The sequence below is a fragment of the Panthera uncia genome, chromosome X (assembly GCF_023721935.1).
Source record: "Panthera uncia isolate 11264 chromosome X, Puncia_PCG_1.0, whole genome shotgun sequence".
Taxonomy (NCBI): Eukaryota; Metazoa; Chordata; class Mammalia; order Carnivora; family Felidae; genus Panthera; species Panthera uncia.
In genome coordinates this window covers 31,690,687-31,716,421 of record NC_064817.1, presented here as the reverse complement: position 1 = coordinate 31,716,421, position 25,735 = coordinate 31,690,687, and the positions used below count along the sequence as shown (strand labels likewise).

General features: G+C 40.0%; 1 protein-coding gene across 1 annotated transcript in view; it reads right to left on the bottom strand.

Moving 5' to 3' along the window:
- Window positions 1–13,138: 13,138 nt before the first annotated feature.
- The window catches only part of LOC125931598 (cytochrome b-245 heavy chain), a 33,269-nt gene continuing 20,672 nt past the window's right edge, over window positions 13,139–25,735 (bottom strand). The window contains exons 7-13 of the mRNA XM_049643666.1: window positions 25,591–25,720; window positions 23,026–23,118; window positions 20,461–20,714; window positions 19,442–19,604; window positions 18,175–18,321; window positions 16,050–16,174; window positions 13,139–14,736 (exon numbers count right to left, since the gene is read on the bottom strand). Coding sequence (XP_049499623.1) covers window positions 14,610–14,736; window positions 16,050–16,174; window positions 18,175–18,321; window positions 19,442–19,604; window positions 20,461–20,714; window positions 23,026–23,118; window positions 25,591–25,720 — 1,039 coding nt within the window. The 3' untranslated portion in view covers window positions 13,139–14,609. The remainder of the gene's footprint in view (window positions 14,737–16,049; window positions 16,175–18,174; window positions 18,322–19,441; window positions 19,605–20,460; window positions 20,715–23,025; window positions 23,119–25,590; window positions 25,721–25,735) is intronic.

Sequence of the window (25,735 nt, the reverse complement as noted above, 5' to 3'; positions counted from 1 at the left end):
ACAAAATGTGTGGACATTGTCCCATACTGACCAAATTTCCAGCATCACCTGGGTGTCCTACAATTCAATTCAGTTCTGACACTACCTGGAGTTAACTCAGATCTCACAAGTTCAGAGCTCAGTCCCACTAGGCTGCTCCCATTTCAGATGACAGTCACAAGTCCCAGGTTGTCATCTGTACTTCAGACTGATCGGCTCTAAGTCAGAGTTCCCATTACCCCCTCTTCAGATTTGATAATGTGTTAGAGCAGCTCAGGGAACTCAGGAAAACCATTTACTTATCATATGACAAGTTCATTATAAAAGGACACAACTCAGGAACAGCCTGGTGGAAGAAGCACATAAGGCAAGGTACATGGGAGGGGTTGAGGACCTTTCACGCCCTCTCAGGGTGTGCCACCCTCTCAGCACCTTGATGTGTTCAGTGACCTGGAAGCTTTCTAAACTCTGTAGTTCAGAGATTTTTGTGGAGGCTTCATCACATAGGCAGGATCAATTATTAACTTAGTTTCCAGCCCCTCTCCCTTCCCTGGAGAATGGGGGATGGGGCTGAAAGTTCCAAGCTTCTAATCATGGCTTGGTCTTTCAGGGGACCAGCCTCCATCCTGAAACTATCCAGGAACCCATCAAGAGTCACTTCATTATAAACAAAGGTGCTCCTATCACTCAGGAAATTCCAAGAAATTTAGCAGCTGTGTGTCAGGAACTGGGTCAAAGACCAAATGCTAGATCAAAAGATACTTCTAGCACCTTTATTGCTTAGGTAATTACAAAGATTTTAGGAGTTCTGGCCAGAAACCTGGAATGAAGACCAAAGCGTAGATATTTCTTATTATATCAAGATATCACAGAAGGTTATGTTCCCTTGAAGTGAACTTGACCAATGGAAAACAGATAGGAATATACTGGGAAGATTCAAAAAAATGGGGGTAATTCATTTAGGCATTATTCTAGGAATATTCCCTTTCCAGTGTTATTGTCATGACATTAGATCCATAGAGAAGGAAAAATAATCCTAGCACACAACTCAGCTTAAAGTTAAAAATAATTATATATATATAACTATATATATATATATATATAACTATATGTATATATATAACTATATATACAACTATATATATATATATAATGTATAATGCACTGGTTATTCAATGGACCCCATCAATATGATGCTTTGTCTTATTAGCTCAGATAAATTATCTTCTAATTTCTTTAATACTTTTCTCCCACCTGCTACTTCTGTACTGTCTTTCTGGAACTTGCATAGATTAGATAATGGACTGTACTTTTTTCAGTTTCATGTCACTATTCTCCTCCTTTATGTCTGGTATTCCCACGTCCCTAAACTCTCTGGCCTTTTTTAGGATAAGTAGGGCACCTCCTCAGATACTTCTGGTTTGGTTTCCTTCCTCCCAAGTCATGAATTATCATTTCTCCACCAATTATCCAATTTCTAGGAATATGTTGAAACTGTTTATCCCTTGAGGTCCTCATCCAGCCCTTTGCATGGGTTATCTATTATTTTTTTAAGTGCACTTTAAGAGCCTTGGGATACAGAGAAGGAAAATTGCTTAGGGTCAGTTTGCCATCTTGAACTGGCAGTGTCTAAATGTTTATTAAATAGTTGAAGCTGCCTTTGCCATGTGACTTGTGCATTTCATGACTGTGTAACAGGACTATCTTTTTCTAAGTGTGAGGCATGTTTTTGATTCATTTAGCCAGGGCAAACTTTTAGAGACAAATTTAGAGTTCTCTGCTCTCTCAAAGCAATCAATACCACCTGCAGCAGACCTATACCCAGCAGGTCAAAACTTCTTCATTTCTGAAAATAACTAATTGTGCTTTTTAAATATCACTGAGAAAGAGGAAAGTGAAACAGTTGTTTTTATATCCTGTATTTTTCACTTCCAGCATAAGATTTAAGGAGTTATTTTTCGAAAAATAAAATTCTATTCTTCTTCCTTTAATGCCTTAAATGTCACAGAATTTCTATCTCCCCCTCCCCCATTTTAAAGCAAGCTAATTATTTATTTAAAAATTTTTTTAATGTTTATTGATTTTTAAGAGACAGAGTATGAGTGGGGGAGGGGCCGAGAGAGAGGGAGACACAGAATCTAAAGCAGGCTCCCGGCTCTGAGCTGTCAGCACAGAGCCCAACACGGGGCTTGAACTCATTAGCCATGAGATCACGACCTGAGCCGAATTCGGAGGTTTAACCAACTGAGCCACCCAGGCGCCCCACTAATTCTTTATTTTTATCTTTAAATTAATTTATAAGCAAATTTTCCTTATTTAGGTAGAATCTACACAAGTTCTCCTTTCCTTTCCCCCAGAAATCTGGACATTACTGTACTGGAAATGGACATACTAATTATGCAAAATTTACCAAAAAATCAGACACACTAATACAAAATTTAAGCCATCTGGGAACACCCTGGCACAAGCCATTCTCAATTCTTGAACTTTCCAGATGACTAAGGATTTACCTTTAAACATGGGCAGCAATCTTAACCATTACTCAAGAATATTTTAGCTGACTCCACATGTTTTAGCCCTTTTGTGAATGGACTGTTAAAAACATGATTGCCATTACACACATTATTGTACCAAATTGTAAGCTCTAATTAATATTCTCAGCTCTTGAGGTCCTGGATAATACACTTACCAGAGAAAAACTCAGGATATATAGCATTTGTTGAATGTATGTATGAATGAATGAATGAATACAGAAAGAAAGAAAGGCAGTACAATGACGCTCTTAGGTTCTGCTGGGGTATATGGACTCTTTTCCGTTATACCGAATGACCCCAGACTGCTGTGCTTCTGAGTTTTTGGGTCTGTTTGTAGTGTTCCTTTTTGCTCTTTCTTTAGATTCTCTTGTCTCAAATGTCTCTTGTTACGATTGTGTGTATACCTACCTCTAAAAATCCTTCTCTCTTCTTTAACTCACCACTTCTCATTTTTTTATTTAAACTGTTTAATTATTTTATTTATTTGAGAGAGACAGGGACAGCATGAGTGGGAAAGGGGCAACGAGAGAGGGAGAGAGAATCTCAAGCAGGCTCCGCTCTGCCAGCAGAGAGCCCGATGCAGGGCTCGAACTCACAAAACCATGAGATCATGACCTGAGCTGAAACCAAGAGTTGGATGCTTAACTGACTGAGCCACACGGGTGCCCCAGATGGCTGTATATTGGTATTGCCTTCTTGCATTGTAAAAGCCAGCACCCACAAGGTAGTCATTCTCTTCCAACCACTTATTAAGTATGGATTTGGGACCAAGATCACTAAGCTTCTTATGGCAAATTTAAAAACAGCTCTGAGTTTCTGATTGGTTTTATCGGAGTTTAATGTACTGTTTGTGGATTTAAGTTCAATTTTGGTTGCTCAGACACTTCCTCCTGCCCTCATCCCCACTTTTTACTTCTATTTCAGAGAATAAGATTGCCAGATAGCTTATTTCTACATGGTGAACAATGCACTAGTTATTGGGGTAGAATTGTCTAATACGAATTACCTATATTTTCTAGATGGCAATACCTTTAGGTTCTATGAGCCCTGGGACTTTCAAAGCAAGCATAACTCCACATAAGTCATGACAATTCAGAAGATGTAGTGTTTTCCTCAAAGTAAAACCAATATATTTTTTATGGTAATTCCAGAAAAGTTTGCCATGCAATGTAAGCATGAATATAATCACCTAAAACTCTTGTACTGGAACCTCCATCTCTTTCATCAAGTTTTGATACTATTTATATCAGTAGCTTCATCGCATAACAAATTACCCTAAAGTTAGAGGCTTTTAACAACAACTATTGGGGTGCCTGGGTGGCTCAGTCAGTTGACCGTCCGGCTTCAGCTCAGGTCATGATCTCACAGCTTGTGGGTTCGAGCCCTGTGTTGGACTCTGTGCTGAGAGCTCAGAGCCTGGAGCCTCTTCAGATTCTGTGTCCCCCTCTCTCTCTGCCCCTCCCCTGCTCTCTCTCTCTCTCTCTCTCTCACACACACACACACACACACACAAATAAACATTAAAAACATTTTAAATAATAAAAAAATAAACAACAACAATTTATGTTTCTGAGCATCTACAAGTCCTCTGAGTGATTCTGTTGGTGTGAGCTGGGCTCACTTATGCACCTGCAATCAGCTATAGGTTGCCTGAACAGTTCTGTTAATCTTGGGCTCTCTCTCACATGTCTGTCTGGGGTCTTGGTGGGCACTGCTAGGCTGAATTTGCTCTGCCCTACATGTTTCCCCTCACGCAAGCTAGCTTGGACATACTATCGTGGAAAAGGGAAAAGAGTAAAAGACACCAGAAGCATGCCAGTTTTCTTGAGGTCTAGACTCTGGAATTCACACATCAATTTTGCTGCATTCTATTGGTCAGTCCGTGCAAGTCACAAGAATAGCCCAGATTCAAGGAGTGAGCAAAATAGACTCCCTCTCTCGATGGAAGGAACTGCAAAGTCACATTGCAACAGACATGGATACAGAGAGAAGTAGAAAATTGGGGTCAAATTGCAATCAATGTTAACATTATTTATGTTTTTGAAAGCAAGGAAAAAGCCACTCCATTTTATTTTAACATTCCCCATTTCGTTTCACTCCTTCTAGTTAATGCTGATACCACCTATTTAGGTTTCATTTTTCCCTATTCCCATCTCTTTGCCTTTGATATGCAATACCTTAAAGAAGAAGATGCCTCAAAACGCATTTTTATATATACCAAAGGGAAAGTAAAGTTTGCTGAACATTTGCTACAAAAGAAAAAAGTGCAACAACTCACGATCTTAAAGGGTGTTTTACAGCCTACTTCCATTGTGAGTTGGAAGTGGTCAGCTGACTGTTGCCTTTGATCTCAGTCAAGTCACAGGCACGGTTGCCCTAGCAGAATGAAACGCCAGGTGATAAATGCAGCAGAAAGTTGTCAACACAGATGTCTGAGTTTAATATTTTAGCTGTGGGTGATACAGAGCCTCCAACTGGAAAACAGGATGATCAGATAGCTCTGTGAACCGTCGGTAGCTAGATCTGGAATAACCACCACGTGAATGGTGTGCCCTGGTGATCTTTAGCCAACACAGACACATTAATTAACCTCAGGAGATGTTTAGGTAGTGTGATTTTTTTAAATCAACCTGTGCAAGGAGCTCTGAAACTTGCTCTCAAATCTCTTAGGAAGGACAAAGATGACTCCTTCATTATGCCCTGAATTTCCCCCCATCTGACCTGAAGGAGTGATGTTTAGCTGTTTCCATGGGAGTGGGAGGGTTAGAGATTTTATTGTCACTTAATTGGGAATTGCATGACTAAAAACAGGAAGCACTGTTTAGCAATCAAGTGATCTAACATAATGGTACCCTTAGGGATTACTTAATATTTTAATGTAATTCTAAAATTTATGAAGAACTTTTGAGCCTGATTTTCATAGAAATCAAGCTTACTATATTTGAAGCAGTCTTCTCTGATGGATAAATTTCAGAATACAATACTTTGGGCTGTTTTCAAAAGTCAGACAGGCACAGTGCCCAGGTCATTGGCTCTCAGAGCAATATTGTGAAAATAAATTCACAGTGGCTGCTGTTCACGTACAATCTTTCCACAACCCAGTATGCATCAAAATTTAGTTTCTTCTTATACTTTAAACTGCTTCCTTTTTTTAAAAAATTTTTTTAACGTTTATTTACTTTTGAGACAGAGAGAGACAGAGCACGAACGGGGGAGGGTCAGAGAGAGAGGGAGACACAGAATCTGAAGCAGGCTCCAGGCTCTGAGCCGTCAGCACAGAGCCCGACGCGGGGCTCGAATCCACAAACTGTGAGATCATGACCTGAGCCGAAGTCAACTGACTGACCCACCCAGGCACCCCTAAACTACTTCCTTAAAATCTTCTAATCTATTAGCAATAATGAGTATGAATTGGAATATCCAATTGTTGAGATTCCTCATCAAGATGACAAAAACTACAGTTTTAAAAGAACCTCAGGCCACCTGGTGGATCTTTTGTTAAATTGTTAGAAATCTCTAGGGGTCAGACAACCTAGCCTACATCAGCAATTTATTTTTCACCCAACAACACTTACAGTTGTGAAATTATGTCCCTTTATAACTTACCTTCATCCTCATACAATTTTATTTCATAATACACACACACACACACACACACATACACACACACACATACACATACATGCACACATTCATGCAATGTACAATAGTTGGCCCATCTCTGCCAGATAGAGATACATTATAAATAAAATAAATACCAAAAAGTAGATTTCATACATATTGTTAAAATCTTTTAATGTATATTTATATTTGAGAGAGAGAGACAGAGCACAAGTGGGGGAGGGGCAGAGAGGGAGGGAGACACAGAATCTGAAGCAGGCTCCAGGCTCTGAGCTGTCAGCACAGAGCCGGACTTGAGACTCGAACCCATGAACCATGAGATCATGACCTGAGCTGAAGTCAGAGGCTTAACTGACTGAACCACCCAGGTGCTCCAATTTTATACATATTATTGAGTCATCCTAGAGCCTTCTTTACTCCAAGAAAGATACTTTCATTTCTTGATAGGTCCCATCTTATTTTAATTTGAAAGTAAAAATTAGGTTACATTGAATAAATGGTAACATAGGAGAAGCCAGCTCTCCAGCCTTCCTCCCCACAGAGATAATAATTAGACACTATCCATGAACAAAAACAGCTCTGGGAGAGCTCTTGAGTCCACTTAGGACACTTTAGAAACACAGTTGAACAAAAAAACTGAGATTAATAACACAACAAGAGAAGGAAAACAAATTCATTTTGCCGCATCATCCCATCTCCCAGGCCACCATTGTTAACACCAAGAAGGAACTTCCCAGTTAGAAAGAGTTTCTCTCATCCGAAGAATGGGCTAAGTGACCAGCTTCCCCAGCCTTCTGGGACACTGCATAAAGGTTCCGTTTCACCTTTACCCCACCCAGACCTGCAAAGTTGAGATGTATTGAGCCAGCTAAGAATATGGAAGAAAAACAGAGGCTGTTATTAGCAAACACAGAGCAGCAGCCATTGTTCATAGAGACCTGCTCTGCAGAAGAACTCAGTAGATTTTGCCACTGATGAGGCCAAAGGCCAGCACAGCTGCCATGGACCCCGTGCACATCTCTCTAACTTTTGCCCCAAGGATATTCATTTGCTGATGCTGGCTGTTTGAGTTCTCCTGCTCCCTTCCCCCTCCCATCCTTACCAGAGCCTGGGACCAGCACCTGCAGCCATTGAAGTCTCTGTGGCTGGACAAGTGTTGAGACGCACCCACCGAAATCCCTGCCCATCCCCACCAGAGCCCAGGAGCCATGCTCACAGCCAGCTCTAGCTTCTGCAGCTGCACAAATTCAAGACATCAGTCTAGGACCCCCTAGCTGACCCCACTACTATACTTGATCTGAAGGCTAACCCCTTCAGCTGTGTACCTGCCCACCACTGGCCTGACACCAGTCGTTGGCTTCCACTGCGGCCATCAAGCACAGGGGAAGAGTATATAGCCATGGGTGCTGCATCAACAACTAGGGCCTTTGCAGATGCTTGTGGACCCAGATCAAGCCCCATCTTCCATCACTGGCTGGCACCACCATGCCTACCTATAACTAACCCCTCTGGCTTTATATGCGTACACTCCCAGCCTGAACCTGTCACCAGCCTCCACTGCAGTGTGCATTTCTGTGAGGAGCGTATGCAACCATAGGAGAGCACACCAACATCCAGGTCCTCTGCAGCTGCTAGTGAGCCCATAGTTAGCCCCGGTCCTTGTTACCTGTTCTGGTGCCCATCATTACGAGTGTGTCTACAGCTGACCCCAGCCACTACATAGGCACCTGCAGCTGGCCCCTGTAGTCAAGTGTGTGTATTATACCACCAGTTCTGGACACCACTGCCTACCCTGATCTTCAACTACTGGAACTGGAGGTGCTATTTCGAACCCCAACAGCCCTTGCAGACATTGAAGACTCCTCACAGTGCTCACTAAGGACCACATAGTTATTGATGCCATGGATAGATCAAATGATAGGTCATAAAACAAGTCTTAGCAAATTTAAGAAGGCTGAAATCCTAAGTGTCTTTTCTGACCACAATGGTACAAAACTAGAAATCAATAGCAGGAGGAAACTGGAAATTTTACAAATACATGGAGATTAAATAACACATTCCTGAATAACCAATGGATCAAAAAAGAAATCAAAGGTAAATCAAGAAATATCCCTAAACAGACAAAAATGGAAACCCAATATGTCAAAAGTTATGGGATGCTGAAAAAGCAGTTCTATGAGGGAAGTTCATAGCAATACATGCCTACATTAAGAAACAACTCAAATAAGCAACCTCACTTTAATCCTCAAAGAACTAGAAATAGAACAACAAACTGCTAGCCCAAAGTTAGCAGAAGGAAGGAAATAAAGATCAGAGCAAAAATAAATAAAACAAACACCAGAGAAATAACAGAAAAGATCAATGAAACTAAGACCTGGTATTTTTGTAAAGATAAGCAAAATTGACAAAAGTTTAGCTATACTAACTCATAATAAAAGAGATACGACTCAAATGAATAAAATCAGAAATGAAAGAGACATTATAACTGATGTCACAGAAATACAAAGGATCATGAGAGAATACAAACTGGATAACCCAGAAGAAATGGATAAATTCTAAGAAACATACAATCTACCAAGGCTGAATCATGAAGAAATACAAAATCTGAACAAACCAAAAAAAGAGTAAGGAGATTGAATCAATAATCAAAAACCTCCCAACATAGAAAACTCTAGGACCAGATAGTTTCACTGGTGAATCCAACCAAACATTTAAAGAAGAATTAACCCCAACCTTTCCCAAACTTTTCCAAAAAATTGAGGAGAAGGGAACATTCCCAAATTCATATTATGAAGCCAGTATTATCCTGATACCAGGGCCAGATAAGGACATCACAAGATAAAAAAAATTATAGGCTAATGAACACAGATGCCAAGATTCTCAACAAAATACTAATAAACCAAATTCAACAGCACACTAAAAGGATTGCATGCCATGGTCAAGGGGTATTTGTCCCTGGGATTCAAAGATTATTCAATATACACAAATCAACAAATGTAATATATCACATTAATAGAAAGATAAAAATCATATGGTCATCTCAATAGATGTCAAAAAAGCATTTGACAAAATTCAATATCCTTTCAGGATAAAAATTCTCATAAATTGGGTATAGAATGAAAATGCCTCAACACAATAAAGGCCATACATTGACAAACCCACAGCTAATATCATACTCAATGGTGAAAGGTTGAAAGCTTTTTCTCTAACATCAGGAACAGGACAACGGTGCCCCCTCTCATCACTTCTATTCAACAGAGTACTGGAAGTCCTAGCCAGAGCAATCAGGCAAGAAAATTAAAGAAAAGACATCCAAACAGTAAAGGAAAATTAAAATTGTCTTTGTTTGTAGATGATATGATCTTGCATAGAGAGAATTGTCAAGACTCCACCCAAAAAAAGCTAGAACTAATCAATGAATTCAGTAAAGTTGCAGGATACAAAAATCAAAAACAGTTGTGTTTCTATACACTAACAACAAAAGATCTAAAAAAGAAACAAAACGCTCCCATTCACAATAGCATAAAAAATAATAAAATCCTTAGGAATAAATTTAACCAAGGTGGTGAAATATCTGTATACTGACAACTACAAGAATTGAATGAAAGAAACTGAAAAAGATAGAGACAAATGGTAAGATATCCTGTGTTATGCATCAGGAGAATTAATAGTTAGAATGTCCATATTATCCAAAGCCATCTATAGATTCAATGCAATGCCTATCAAAATACCAATGACACTTTTCACAGAAATAGAATAAACAATTCTAAAATCTGTATAGAGCCACAAAAGACCCCGAGTAGCCAAAGCAATCCTGAGAAAGAACAAAGTTAGAGGCAAACTATGCTACAAAGCTATAGTAATCAAAACAGTATGGTGCTGGCGTAAAAGCAGACACACGGACCAATGAAACAGAATTGAGAGCCTAGAGATAAACCCCCATATATGGTCAACTAATATTTGACAAGAGAGCCAAGAATACTCAGTGGAGGGGAAAAGATAGTCTCTTCAGTAAGTGGTGCTTGGAAAACTGGATAACTACATGCAGAAGAATGAAATTATTCTATCTGACACTACTCGCAAACATGAACTTGAAATGGATTAAAGACATGACTGTAAGACCTGAAACCATAAAACTCCTAGAAGAAAACATAAGGAAAAAACTCCTTGATGTTAGTCTTGGCAGTGATTTCCTGGATATGACACCAAAACCACAAACAATAAAAGCAATAATTTATAAGTGGGACTACATCAAACAGACAAAAAGCTTCTACACAGTGAAGGAAATGACAAACAAAATGAAAAGGCAACCTACTGAATGGGGTAAAATGTTTGCAAATCATACATTGGATAAGGGGTTAATATCCAAAATATATAAAGAGCCTCTTAAAACTCAATAGCAAAATCAAGAAATCCAATTAAAAACTGGGCAGAGGGGGCACCTGGGTAGCTCAGTCGGTTAAGTGTCTGACTTCGACTCAGGTCATGGTCTCACAGTTTGTCAGTTCAAGTCCTGCATCGGGCTCTCTGCTGTCAGCACGGAGCCTGTTTCAGATCATCTGTCCTCCTCTATCTCTGCCCAACCCCCCCCCCCAATAAATAAACATTTTAAAAAATTGTCAGAGGAATTAAATAGACAGTTTTCCAAAGAAGACATATAAATGGGCAACAGGTACATGAAAAGGTTCTCAACATTACTCATCATCAGAGAAATGCAAATCAAAACCATCATGAGATATCACCTCGCACCTGTTAGAATGGCTATCATCAAAAAGGCAAGAGATGACAAGTGTTGGCAAGAGCGGGGAGAAAAGGGACCCCTTGTGCACTGTTGTTGGGAATGTAAATTGGTGCAGCCACTATGGAAAACAATATGCAGGTTCTTCAAAAAATTAAAAATAGAACTACCCTATGATCCAGCAATCCCACTTCTGGGCATATATCCAAAAGAATTGAAATTATTATCTCATAGAGATATCTGCATTCCCGTGTTTACTGCAGCATGATTTCACAACAGCCAAGATGTGGAACAACCTAAGTGCCCATCGACAGATGAATTGATAAAGAAAAAGTTATATATATATATAATATTTATATATATTTATATTTATATATAATATTTATAATATTATAAAATATATAAAATATTTGTATATATAATAATATAATAATACTCCATTGTGTATGGAATAACATTTTTCTTTCTCAGTCATGAGAAGGAAGGAAATACTGCAATTTGCAACAACCTGGATGAACCTTGAGGGCATTATGTTAAGTGAAATAAGTCAGACAAAGAAAGACAAATGCGGTATGATCTCACATATATATGGAATCTAAAGAAGCCGAACTCAGAGAAACAGTGGTTACTAGGTGCTGGGGTGTGGGGGAAATGGAGAGATATTGGTTAAAGTGTACAAATTTACAGTTACAAGATGAAAATGTTCTGGGGATCTAAGGTACAGCATGGTGACTATGGCTAATAATACTGTATTGTATATTTGGATGTTGCTAAGAGACTAAATCTTAAATGTGTTCACCAAAAAAAAAAAAAATCATTGGTAAGTATGTGATGAGATGGAGGTGTTAGCTAACACTACGGTGGTAATCATTTTGCAATATATAAATATATCGAATCAACTCTTTGTACATCTTAAACTTACACAATGTTATATGTCAATTATATCTCAAAAAAATCTAGGAAAAAAAGAAAAGAAATTGGCAGATTACTGAGGTTTCAGAATACAGATATTTTGTAACCATCATTGTAAAAATTGATTCAGTGAAATTTCATTAATGTATGCTAAAACGACTGGGTAAAAGGCTATTGGAGAAAATGAGATTTGTAAGGTCCCAAAGTATTCCCCAAATGTGACTTACTAGTTACAGAAGTAAAATGAAACCTTTCCATTTATACAGAGAAACCTGGTGATAAACTTAATACCATCAATAACAGGACCAACTGACAATGGCTACCCTCTAACGCAGTGCACTGAGGATACAACGTCACTTGTACATAGCCTAGAGAGTAAACGTTGGTTCTGTGACAGTGTTAAATTTCTTGGATTTGTTCACTGCCTTGTGGTTATATAGGTAAAAGTTGTTCTTTGGAAAAACATTCTTTGGTGAATCATCATGTGGTATGCTTTAAATATCTTACAATTTTATTGGTCAATTATACCTCAATAAAGCTAAGGAAACATTATAAATAAATATAAATAAATAAAAGTAATAAAAATTAACGTGAATTGGATTAACCAGCGTTTCTTAAAAGTTTTTAAATGTTTATTTATTTTTGGGGGGGGGGCGGGTAGGGGCTGAGAGAGAGGGAGGCACAGAATCCGAAGCAGATTCCAGACTCTGAGCTGTCAGCACAAGCCTGATGTGAGGCTCAGACTAGGGGTTCTTTGTCTTTGAGAGATTCTTTCCACAAGGTGAGGTGACACTGTATTGTCTCCTACCACTGCTGTGAGGGTCCCTAGGACGTGAGCAATAGAACTCAGTACCCAGTTTTCCCTTCCCAACCCATAAATCACGACATGTTTGGCATGTCACGTGCAAAAACACAGACTCTCAACCCCACTGGGGCAGAGCAAATCTTTGCTGTTTGAATCCACCCTTTAATAAGAAGATCAATAACACAGACACCAACAGAAGCTCATCAGTTTTAATAGTTGAGCACGGTTTTAACAGTTCTTCCTAGGATTATATCCCAGAGCCCCCCCCTCCCCACCAAAGTACTCAAATACAGCACCTACAAGTATTCAAATTTCATAAATGCAATATTGCAAAAGCAGGAGAACTCAGAGAAGCCTTCATAGCGTTGAGATTAAAAACAATGCTTAATCATCCTCTTGGTACCTGTTGCTAAGCGCTAAATACTAAAAGCTGAAAAAGCTGTATTGGCAGCTGGCAGCTAGCTGCTTGGGAGAAGAATATGGTAATGGCGAGCACTTTCACACTTCATTTTTCATCTCATAACCAGGATAACACAGGACAGGGCTCTCTGGTTTGGTAACTATTCTGTTATCAAGGTAAAAAACCCTGGAGAAATATTTTCAGAGCCACAAATGGAGTTGGTTTTACTCATGCCACAGGGTTAGAGACGGCCAGGATTCTCAGAATTTTCAGAACCGTGATTGCTTCTTCACACATTGGTATAAAGAACCGAAACTATGAGCACAGAGCCTGAGTCATAGTAAATAGCACAATAAAAATTTGGTGAATGAATCAAGTGATACCTGGGTTTCAGTATGAACAGGCTGGACCTAAGTTTCTCTAAGTAAAAACCTTCCTGGGACATTCTGGGGAGGCAACATTCTCACAGCAAGCCTGACTTGTCAGGACCCGCCCTCAGTGACCTGCATGTCCCGGGAGCCCAAAGGAACAACTGAGTTATTACTACTTCATCCCAGTCCAATGCATATGCCCATCCAGCGTCAAAATTTGCAACCAGAATCTCAGATTCAATACCACATGTAATCAAAACAAAATGAATTATGTGTAAGCCTCCTTCAATTACATTCAATACATAACAAGACTAAGAAATCTAGGGTGGAAAGTGACCAGTGTGAGACCTTTTTTGCTTTCTTTCATTCTCCTGTTCTCTTCCCCCTTCCCTCACCCTTTCCTCCTAAACCAGTCTTGTGCCCTTCCCCCAGCTTTCTTTTCTTCCTTCCTCATTACCAAAGTAGTTCTAAATATCTGTGGCTTCAGAGGGTGGGGCAAATAAAGCTGTTTTAGTTTCCAGAAATAGAAGCAGTTCTAAGAAAAAAACCAACTGTTTCTGGCCACACTAACAGTGATTTAGAGGCTCTCTCTTGAACTCATGGATATCTAGAACATTCTATGGGGTGTGAATTCAATAGCTACACAGTAAAGCTGGGGATTTTCATTTCTAGGGCATGAATTTGTTGATGGTGATGATGATGATGATGATGATGATATGACAATAAAACATTAGCCACACAAATAAGAGACATTTTGTGTGTGTATTTAAATAAAACAAGGGGTAGATGCTTTTTAAAAGCAGATGGGCATATCACATACCTATTTGTCCCAGTTTTTAGTTTAAGGCAGCCTGGTATCATGGAAAGACCACAAAACCCGGAGCGACGTGCACTAGGTCCAAGCTTCATAATGTTAAGGAAGTTACTTCACCATTTCGAGTCCCTATTTTTTTTTATCCTAAATACTGAGCCCAGGAATCCTTGTCCTACCTTTCTCTGGCATTACTGTGAGTGAAAAATGAAATACAGTTTGTAAAAGTGCTCTGAAAACCATAAAGCCCCATACAAATGCAAATTACCACTATCAAATGATCTTTGACATCTCTGACATCCCTTTCAGGGAAAACCTGCACATTGTAACTTCATTTTCTCTCTCTTTTTAAGGGGGGAACTTACATTATCAACTAGCATTATTGGGTTGGGTACTTGGCAGCATAATCCTCACTGATTTTCTCGTGGAAGAGACCAGTTAGAAGTTTTCCTTGTTGAAAATGAAATGCACTCCCCGAGGGCCAGACTCAGAGTTGGAGATGCACTGTTTACTGAGGGTTTCCGCCAAGGCTTCAGGTCCGCAGAGGAAAACTCCTATTCTGGTACTTTGGGGAAAGAAAGGAAAAATAAACCGTTTTAGGCTTTTGGATGAGATAGACTACAAAGCACGTGAGGGAATCTCTTATTTCCCTCTGCCCCTGTGTCTTTTCCACTAATGGCAGAGTTCAGATTACCCTGCAGGAGAGTGGTTCAGCCCTGTTTGTGGCGACAGCTTCAAAAGGCAGTTGACCGCCCTGGGAAATGACATTCAAGTAGAGTTTACAGAGACCTCTACCACAGAGAAAATGGTGGTGAATTCGTGAGTCTGTGGGCTACTTCACTTCAGGGCTCTATGTCCCCAAACCGTCTCCAGCATCTTGAAATCAGGAACAAATCTGGTTTAGGTTCACCAACTCGGCCAACAGCTTGGTGGGGATTCATCTCTCTGTGTTTTAGATTCTAAAGTCACGTTCCTCGGGGCGCCTGGGTGGCTCAGTCGGTTAAGCGGCTGACTTCGGCTCAGGTCATGATCTCGCGGTCCGTGAGTTCGAGCCCCACGTCGGGCTCTGTGCTGACAGCTCAGAGCCTGGAGCCTGTTTCAGATTCTGTGTCTCCCTCTCTCTGACCCTCCCCCATGTCTCTCTCTGTCTCAAAAATAAATAAACGTTAAAAAAATTAAAAAAAAAAATAAAGTCTCATTCCTCAAGGTGTGGTTCCAGACCAGTAGCCTCCTAGTCCGCTTTTTAAGAATGTAGGTTCTCCACTCCCACCCCAGACTTACTAAATCAGCATCTGCATTGTGAAAAGATCCCCAAGTGATTTATATGCTCATTAAAGCGTACAAAGCAATGGCCTGAAGGGTGTGTTCGTGGTGATTCTTGAGTTTATCGTGAGTTCTAGTAAGGTAGAGGATCCCCTCAAAGTTTCAGAACGGCTAAAGCTTTAATGAAGGCAGAAAGGACCTTAGGATGTCTGTCAACTTATGATTTTAGACCCCAAAACTAAAACTGAAAGTGGGGATGGTGTCTCCTTAATAATAAAAGTATGAATCGTATTAAATTAGAAGAAGTAGATACACTGGTGAAATTTAGGAGCTGAAAGAAAAGAACCAAGTTACAACCCTTCTTAGGAGGAAAAGGGTTCAGAAACGTGGAGGTGGGGGGCCCAAGCATCTTTGTTTATAATAATTCTCCAGGTAATTTTCGTGTGATTTAAAGACTCTCTTGTAAAGTCATACATATCTAGAAAATTTTAGTGGGTGTGAAGATAGTAACCTAGGTGTTTTGGTTTTCAGAGCACACAAATCGAGCCGTGTTTGAGAGTTGCTGCTTTAGGCAGGCCATGGGCCTCAAGCACACTGTGGTGGGGGACTCCTTACTTTGGGTGTTGACTTGCAATTGTCTTGAATTCATTATCCCAGTTGGGCCGTCCATACAAGGTCTTTTGTTTCAGGCCTGTGATCACGTCTTTCTCCTCATCGTGATGCACAGCAAAGTGATTGGCCTGTAGGAAAGGACATGAATTCACAAAGCAGAGACATGCTATAAAAAAACCCATATTAACTATATATATATATATACATATATATATAGTTATAGTTGAATATACACATATATATATCGTTGAAGGCTAGAAGGTAAACAAATATGAAAAAACTGGGTCTCCTCAGGTAACTTACAATCTAGAAGGGCAGACCTTTAGGAGAATTGCTAAGAACTAAAACAGATTAATGCACTGATATTTTGGTAACACAATGAGACAACAAATCAAGTCTAAAGGTAGTCTGTGTGTGTGTGTGTGTGTGTGTGTGTGTGTGTGTACACACACAGTCACATGTTGTTTTCTGCTACCCTTCTAGGGAGCCTCAGTTTGAACAACAAATATTTTTCATAAAAGTGGTTAATTAAATGTATTTAAAACTTAAATCAGATTTTAAATTCACTGTACAGGGGATGGATGATGGGCTAAGAAGGGTGGCCAGTCTGGTTTCATAACCCTGTAGAGACCAGTTTTGTAAAGCAAAATAATTGTTTTTCAATGCAAATACATTTCCCATTTAAAAAATGGTGCGTGAGTTTTTAAATAATAAAACTGCCAAGTGATTTATGTATTATATATTTTCCCCCGGTCTCATTTTGATCAAATATTTGTTGTTGTTTTGCTTTTAAAATTACAGAAGTGGCATTGCGAAATCCCATTTTTCTAGAGCAGCACTTTTCATGGTCATGTGTCCCTGGATCCACACTTGCAACCAGGCTCATCTAAGACCCAGAGAGTCTATGATAAACAATACACCAAAACCCAAATGAGAAACCAGTTTTCACAAACACCAGGCGCCAATGTGTGGCTATGGCCAGTAGAGACACTGGCCAGTGATAGGCAGACACTCTTGCCTTAGCTCCTTACACAGGGGGATAGCTTCTGTTGCTTCCAGGCCAAGTAATTAATGTTTGCTTATTTAGAAAGATGTTACCCCCTAGGAATCATTAACTTGTTTCAGAGTTTCTCAATGTCAACACTTTTGACATTTGAAGCCAGATAGTTCTTTGTTGCAGGGGCTGTCTTATAAATTGTAGAATGCTTTCATTGCAAACATGAAATTTTGCAATGTGCCTGGAGGGAGGGGTACGTGTTTGTGTGTGTGTGTGTGTGTGTGTGTGTGTGTGTGTAATGTGTTATGTCTCATGCATTACATAGTATACTATACCCACATATATATATACACACATATATATATGCTACATACATACATACATATATACATATATACACAATATATATCATCTTCATTAACTATATTTCAATATATTATCAAATATAAATGATAATCATGAACTCCTGGGAGTTGTTAAGAGTGCAGGCTCTGGAACATTCTGCCTCTGCCTCTTACTAGTTCAGTACCTTTGGACAAACGACCTAACCTGTTCTGGGCTTTGGTTTTCTCACGTATAAAGTATGAATAATAACAGTAGCTGTTTCATAGGGCTGTTGTTAGGATTGAATTAGACAATCTATTTAAACACTAATAAAAGTACCTAGCACATAATATAGGCTTAATAACTATGAGCAGTTATTATTACTACTTATTAAATGTATTGTGTATATTGAAAAACACACATAAACATAAAATTAGAGGAATATGTGTGTGTATACTGATATAAAGGTAGAGATATATATAGAGAGAGATATAAAGAGAGGTGGATCATCTTGTCCACCTGGGTTGAGTCCCCTGGTAGGAATGTGGCTTTAATACAGTCAAAGTCATGGCACCTATTCCCTTGTAGGTTCCTTAGCTTTGATCTGTTCCTCAGATACTAACTTTGAATCTAGGCTCGTTAGTCTGAACACGTGGGGATATTGAGTGAGGGTGGACAGGCTGGATCACTAAAACCCATCAACAGTTCTTGGTAAAAACGGTACACAAAATACTCCCATAACCAAAGGGAAGTCAGTCAGCCCTGGACACTGGGGGAAGGACCTGAGATCTGGGACGTCGCCCTCACCTGAGACTCATCCCAGCCGGTGAGGTAGATGTTATAGCTGAGGAAGCCGGCGTTATTCCTCTCCAGCATCTGGGTCTCCAGCAGCTGCAGCAAGTCGGCAAACCACTCAAAGGCGTGCGTGTCCCGGCAGAGCCAGTAGAAGTATATCTGCAAGAGCCACAGATCATGAAGCAGTCTAGATTTAAATAGGCCTTATCGCAACTGATATATGGATTTCTGCTCTTCCCCCCACTCGACTTTTTCCTGCTGCTCAGAATGCCTGGAAACATAGGTTTTCAGAAAGCGCTGGGCGTTTCATAAGCTAGCTCACATGAACCTGTGCTGGCCTTCACACTGGCGGGGCAGTACATCAATAGCTTGGTCTCAGAAGTACATGACTTAGGAAGAAACATTAGCTCCCCACTTTCCCTCTAGGTCTGCCCTTACCCACCCCAGATCCCTGGCTTCCTTTGTGCACAATAGGATCAGGCATTCCTGAGTTCCTCCTCCATACAGTAAAGAGAGAAAGGGGAGAATGAAAAGTCAAGGTACACTCCATGTCCCTATTAGAGGTTATCTCTATAGTTATTAGAATGACTCACGTTTCATTCAAGGTGTCCTTTACCAGGCAAGGAAACCAAATTTACATGTGACCAAAAAAATGCCCTGGGAATTTATTCTGAGGAGCTTCCCAGAAGAAAGTAAACGTTTCATGAAAGGACATGTCTCCTGCCCTCCCCTTGCAAACTAAAAAGTACTGGGGGACTGGAAATGCAATCAACCTCAATGTCTAACACAGGATGATAGAAAAGTTTTTCTATATCCTCTCAATGGAACACGGAGGAATCATTAAAAAGGATCATTATAAAGCCTGTGACAACACTGAAAAACACCATAATATGTTTCTGCTAAAGCAGGACATGAAGGTATATGTACAAGTTTCCAGGAGTATGTAAACTTGTGGGGAAATATTGGAAGAGAATACACAAAAACAATAGCTACTGGACTGGGGTTGTGAATACTTTCTGCCGCATCTTCGTTTCTTGTGAATTTCTACTAACGCCGTACGAGCATAGTACGTTGCTTTCAATAATAGACCTGCTTCTATGAAAGCACATTTAACTTCTCAAATCGCCCTTTTATGAGAAGTCGGTCTCGCTGCAACCACGCAGAACTTGTCTTCACTTCCTTTGGTCTCTGCCAGCCTCTGCCCTGAAGTCTCTCTCAGGCTTCACTAGGCAGAACCTAACGACCTTATCCGAGCCCTGTGAAAAATGAAAGAACTTACCTTTTTGAGCCTCAGATTGGTGGCATTATTGCAATATTTGTACCAGACGGACTTGAGAATGGATGCGAAGGGTGTGACCCCGATCCCTGCTCCCACCAACATCACCACCTCGTAACTGAACACGTCTTCACTGGCGGTGCCAAAGGGCCCATCAACAGCTATCCTGGAAGGAGGCGTGTGAGGAGATGGTTACGGGGCTATCTTGCACTTCAGAGAAGGATGGGGCACAGGTTTTCACTGGGGGTGTGTGCAATATGTCACATCGAACCGGGACGACGTATCTATGGGGCACTTTCTTTTCTGAAATAGCTTTCAAGTAATGAACCTGATGTCAACAGTGTGGTTGGAAGTAATAAAAGGAAGTTTTAGCTAACTGAAAACATTTGATAACTCTCAAGGGTGTTTTTTCATCTCTCCACACCCTTCACCTACCACACACACACACACACACACGCACGCACGCACGAGATTCCTGTTTACATCACACCCTGAGGTAAACTGAGAATTTTCTGTCATAACATCTTATAAATTTAATATCTTCAATTTTCACTTGTGTATTCATCGAGTGAATCAACAAGCTTTTCTCTAGCATCTACTAAGTGCCCAGCACCGTCTCAGGCATGTGGGAAGGAGGGGACAAAGCGAATAATATGTGGCATTTACCCTCCAATAACATATATCAATTAAATTTTAAGAACATCTTTGATACACTATAACTTTGTTAGAAAAGTTAATATAACTTGGCCTTGACCCTTACCCATTTAAAGGAATTTGGGAATATTTGTTATTAATGTTTGATTCAAACATATTTTTTATGTTTCACACAAGACTTATAGATATACGCATAAACACACCACACACATACAATGGGGAACACAGAGATAGCTGCCTATATTTGTAGAACTTGTGTGTTTTGTTGGACCCAGCAGATAGTAGAGTGAGAGACGGGAAAAGAGGAGCTATTTAGTGACATTTTCCCTGAACTCATACACTTTCGTACATACACACTTTGTACTTACTTAGGTAGTTTCCAAGCATCTTGAAACTCTTGTTTATCACAGCCACAAGCATTGAAAAGTCCTTCTGTCCAGTCCCCAACGATACGAATATGGATGCTAAAGAAGTCTTCCTCAGGGGCGGAGGTCAGCGTGAAAGGGTGCCACTCCAGCCTGGACACCTTGGGGCACTTGACGAAAATGTATTGTCCCACCTCCATCTTGAATCCCTTCTTCTTCATCTGTAGCTCGATGGTTTTGAAAGGGTGAGTGACCACCTACGGAACAAAACAAGTTGAGCCCCTCTCCTCAACTTGGGACAAGTCCCAAGAGTCATCCCAACCCTGGCACTCCCTGTAGCATCAGCTGAGGCTGCAGTTGCGACCTCATTGAGGGTCAGCTATTTCTTCCCCCATCCTGACTTTCTTTTCTTTTGCAGGTTCCTTTCCTGAGACTATGCCTCAACAAACCTTCTGCATGCAGTTCGCTGTTTCAGAGTCTTTGCCAGGGAATCTAACTTAAGACACCAGCCTATTGTGATATTTTTTTTCTCCAAGAAGTCAAGGCAGGTAACTACAAACAGGAAGAAGAGATGTCTTCCTGCTCAGTCTTCCTGCCTCCCCAGGGGATGATTGAGAGCCTTGGCAGCTGGATAGAAGAAGGAGACCCCATTGGCTAGTAGTATAGTAACATCCCCCAAACCAAGCCTAAGGTACTAGTCTATCTTTGTCCTGAGCCACACCTTGAATCTGCCTGATTCCATGCATTGTTTCTACATTTCTACCTACCTGGGAAGTATACCATCCATCTCTCCCAAAGCCAGGCCCCAGCCACCCGTTGCCATCCTCATTCTCTATGTATACAAGTGTTCATGACAGCTTTGTTTATAAGAGCAAAACATTGGAAACAGTCCAGACATCCATCAACTGGTGAGTTGGTAAATAATTTTAAAAAACACAATCAAAAGCTGTCATCACAATACAGAAAGTAATATATTTCTGGGACAATTCTTGAGATACCTAGGACTTTCTATGTACAACTAAAAAACAAGGGACATCAAGGAAAAGAAAAATCAATAGAAACAAAACAGCAGCTTCCCAAATGTTGACTGATAATGTGAAACGTTCCTTTCCATGAGCGAGGAGGAGTAAAGTGGGAAATCCTTTCGATACACATTGCGAAACATTTCCAAAACTTGTGATTTAAATAGATGTTAAATGATAAGCTGTAACTGACTTCCTTTCTTCACTGAAACAAAGAGCCACAATGCTTCATTTTGAAAACAGAAAATAAAAATTTATGAAAATTATTTTGAAAATGATGTTCACCATGTTGCAATTTTGTATGGTGAAAACATTTTTTACCCTGTTGCAATTTCGATACCACAGGCGAAATTGGGATGGAACTAAATAAACTGTACCAGCAGAAAGAATTGACACCGGAATACTTTTGGATGACATCTTGTTTCTTTTCTTTTCTTTTCTTTTCTTTTCTTTTTCTTTTCTTTTCTTTTTTGAGAAGAAAATGAATATCTATGTTTATAAGAAGAAAGTGAATATCTATTTTCTCCACAGGAAAACAAGTTTGTCTTTGAAATATGTTTAAGGGAAATCCTTGTCTGCTTAGTCAGGTCTGGCCTAATAAGGAAAATTTTGTGGCAGCTCTTTTTGCTCATCTTTGGGTTTTTTCTTATAATCCAATATAAGTATCATAAAAGGAGAAGTGCTGTCACTTCCTATATTTCACGATTTCTAAGGCCAGCTGGACTAACTTTACTCTGGCCTTCCATAGATGCCAAGAAAGAAAAGCTTGGGTGGAGGATGGAACATTTGTTGAACTGTATTGAGTTGAATTAAATTTTATTTGATAAAACTAGCTTTGTCTGTTGTTTCCTGAAGCTATAAGCAGGAATTTCTATTTCTATTTAATTAGTTGTATATTTACATAGTTAGTAATGAGAAGCAGCATAGAAGCATGGGGAGAAAAGGCCACCTTGTACCTGGTGTTGATGAACTCAATTCTAGATGCAGTTTAGTTACTAACCTCCTTGAGACTTTGGATTCTTCAACTCTGATATTCTATGATTACATACACAGCACAGAAAAGGAGATAAAGGGAGACTTGGAATGCTATCTCAACCTCAGTCAGACCTGCCCTTGGCTCCCTGGTTCTTTTAACATCTGAGTATTTTAAGGCTCAGTGTGTGCCCTCTTGAACTCATGTGTTTTGCCTCTTCACTCTTAATCTGCTCACATCATCACTGTATGCTTCTCCCCTCTACACACACACACAATGAAAGAGAGAGAGAGAGAGAAAGAGAGCGAGAGAGAGAGATTCATGCACACAAAACAGTTGGCTTTATTTTTCAACAGAAAATGTTAACTTGTAGCTCCCCGAGTTAAAAGGTCCAACTACTTGATTATCAAGCTAAGTACACTGACTGAAATTAACTATAGGTCTTCTCTCTACCCTATGTTTAATCGAAAGAAACCGGGTGAAAGACAGCTCTGACCAATGATATAGAGAACTTGGGTAAACTTGTTCATGATATAGTTAGATGCTATTAGTAATTTGTAAACCAGACAATACCTTGGTGATGACCACTTTCTGTTGAGATCGCCAAAACCGTACCAACCTCTCACAGAGATACAGAAACATGGGACCAACAATCCATTTCCAAGTCTGTAATTGGAGCAAAAAATGAAAACAGGATGTGTTAAGGGGTAGTAGGTAATACAAGATTCATGAGGACAAAACATTGTAGAAGTCAAGTTAATCTTTGTAGGCTTGTTTAAATATTTGATATTAGATTAGTAAATTTGTTATGCAACAGAACACATCATAAATATCTAAAATCAAAGCAAATTTTTGAGTCGATAAAAATGAGCATTCTCCTTGGCCACATTGGGGAACTTCATCTACAGTATGAAACTCTCCCAAGAGGAACTGTCCAAAAGAATGGGATTTCCTCCTCGTGTTGCAACAGCAGTTGCAATAACCTTACAGCAGAGCAAGGTTGGTTTCAGAATTAATGTTTCTCTTAAGGATACCATTTCAACAACACCATATTTTTCAATGCAACATTGAAGTTGCTTTCTCTCAGCCATGCAGTCAAAGCTTAATCTTTTGCAAGGTAAGAAATTTTATGCAAGAATGCAGCTGTTTCTCCAATATCCTGGTAAGTTCTCAGAGCTATGCAATGTACCTGCTGAAAGGGATAAGCCCAAAGACTTTTAGATTTCTTTAGATCCCCTTCTGGTCAGAAACTCCAGTGTTTCATAACACTGGAGTTACCCTGTACTATTATTGGCTATAATAAAAACCTTTAGGACACACAGATCCATCCTGGGGCACAGTCAGTTAGGTTCCTAGTTTAATATCTGAAATAGCCAAGAGCTTTAGAAGGCAACATTACTTAAAAAGATGGCATTCCAGAATGGATTCCAAGAAAGAAAAAAAAATTCCCAAGTCTCACATATGGTCTATTAAATTTTTTGAAGAAACTTGTTATTGGAAGTTGAGAGCACCTGAATATCTGCCCCAAAAGTTAGAAATATTCTGCTGCTGGCCTTTGTTTTCAAGGGACAGGTTTTTTTGTTTAATTTTTTAAACTTTTTAAATGTTTATTAACAGAGAGAGAGAAAGTGGGATAGGGGCTGAGAGAGGAGGAGAGAGAGAGAATCCCAAGCAGGTTCTATGCTGTCAGCACAGAGCCCACACGGGGCTTGAACCCACAGAACTGTGAGATCATGGCCTGAGCCCAAATCAGGAGTTGGATGCTTAACCAACTAAGCCACCCAGGTGCCCCGTCATGGGACAGGTTTTTAAAACATCCTGACGTCTGGGGCGCCTGGGTGGCTCAGTCAGTTAAGTGTCCGACTTCGGCTCAGGTCATGATCTGACGGTTCGTGGGTTCGAGCCCTGTGTCGTGCTCTGTGCTGAAAGCTCAGAGCCTGGAGCCCGCTTCCAGTTCTGTCCAGTTCCACCCTCCCCTGCTCTCTCACTCTCTCTCTCTCTCTCTCAAAAATAAATAAACATTAAAAATTAAAAAAAATCCTAGCATCATCCATCTATTTCCTGGGTGCCACAATGGGGCCCCACTGAATGGAGCCAGGTCTCGGACATTGCCTCTAATCCCAGAAACCCAGAAGCTCCTTTGAGGTAGATGCCTATTAAGGTAGTACTCTGATTCCAGCTGTCTTCAAGGAAATGTGCCTTCCCCTAAACCATATGAGGGCCTGCAATACAGTTCCTTTTTTTTCCTTTCTATTGATGTCTGTATGTAGAGGGGCAGTGCATTGAGACGTCTGGTGCTTTCATTAATGAGCAAGGTTGCTTCAAGATGTTAAGCCCCTGGACAGCATACTGTGTCTTAGAGGAAGAAAACTGTTATAGTAGGAAAGTAGAAAAAATTAAGGAGAAAATGAGATGGGACGTCTGCCTTTCTGTTACACTGTGTTTAAAAAAATTATAATCCTGTCCAGAAGCCCTATACAGATGTTGATTTTTGCCTAGTTTTATACCAACGGTTAGCATGATAACCAATAGAGTATACTGCCTGCCAATGGAAGAAAAGATATGAAGAACACAGGGCCCACTTCTCACTCAGTGGAGCAGAGATATTGAGAATACACAAAATGGAATTGTGCAGAGCACCCAACAGGAGGTCTGAACAGAGAGTTAATATTCCCGCATGTTTTCCCATGGGCACCCTTGCCACACTCCTGCTCTATACGCAAAGCCTTTGGGTGTTGGTAGGAACCTTATATCCAAAGAGGCTCATAGCTCCTTCTAAGTGACTATCTGAGTCATCCAACTCAGCTCAGAATGGAATCCCTCTGGAAATCATTAACTGCTATCATGGCCTCATATCCAGAAGAGAAGAGATGGAATTTCTTGAACCCCAACAGCACTTTCAAAAACAATCCTTTTTCAAGTTTTAGATCAGGATGTTCAGAACAGACCAATGCAATCCTTATTTTTCAAGAAATAATTCTAGACAATAAGTGTAGCAGAAAAAACTAGACACATAACATTCTAGCACTTCCATGGCCTTCGTAATGGACAGCTCTATGACATTTGTACGTATTTCTTAGACACAGTTTGAAGATGGTTGGTAAAGAAATCGTAAAAGTAACAATGAATTGTACATACCATAGGAGGGTTCCCAGAAAACTGTGGGATTGGGCATTCCTCTATTTTTCCCCATTCTGAGATATTTTTCTCACAAATTTCGTGATGGTGTTGGTCTAAACTCTGTGGGGTCTGCCCACGTACAATGCGCCTGGGGAGGAAATGT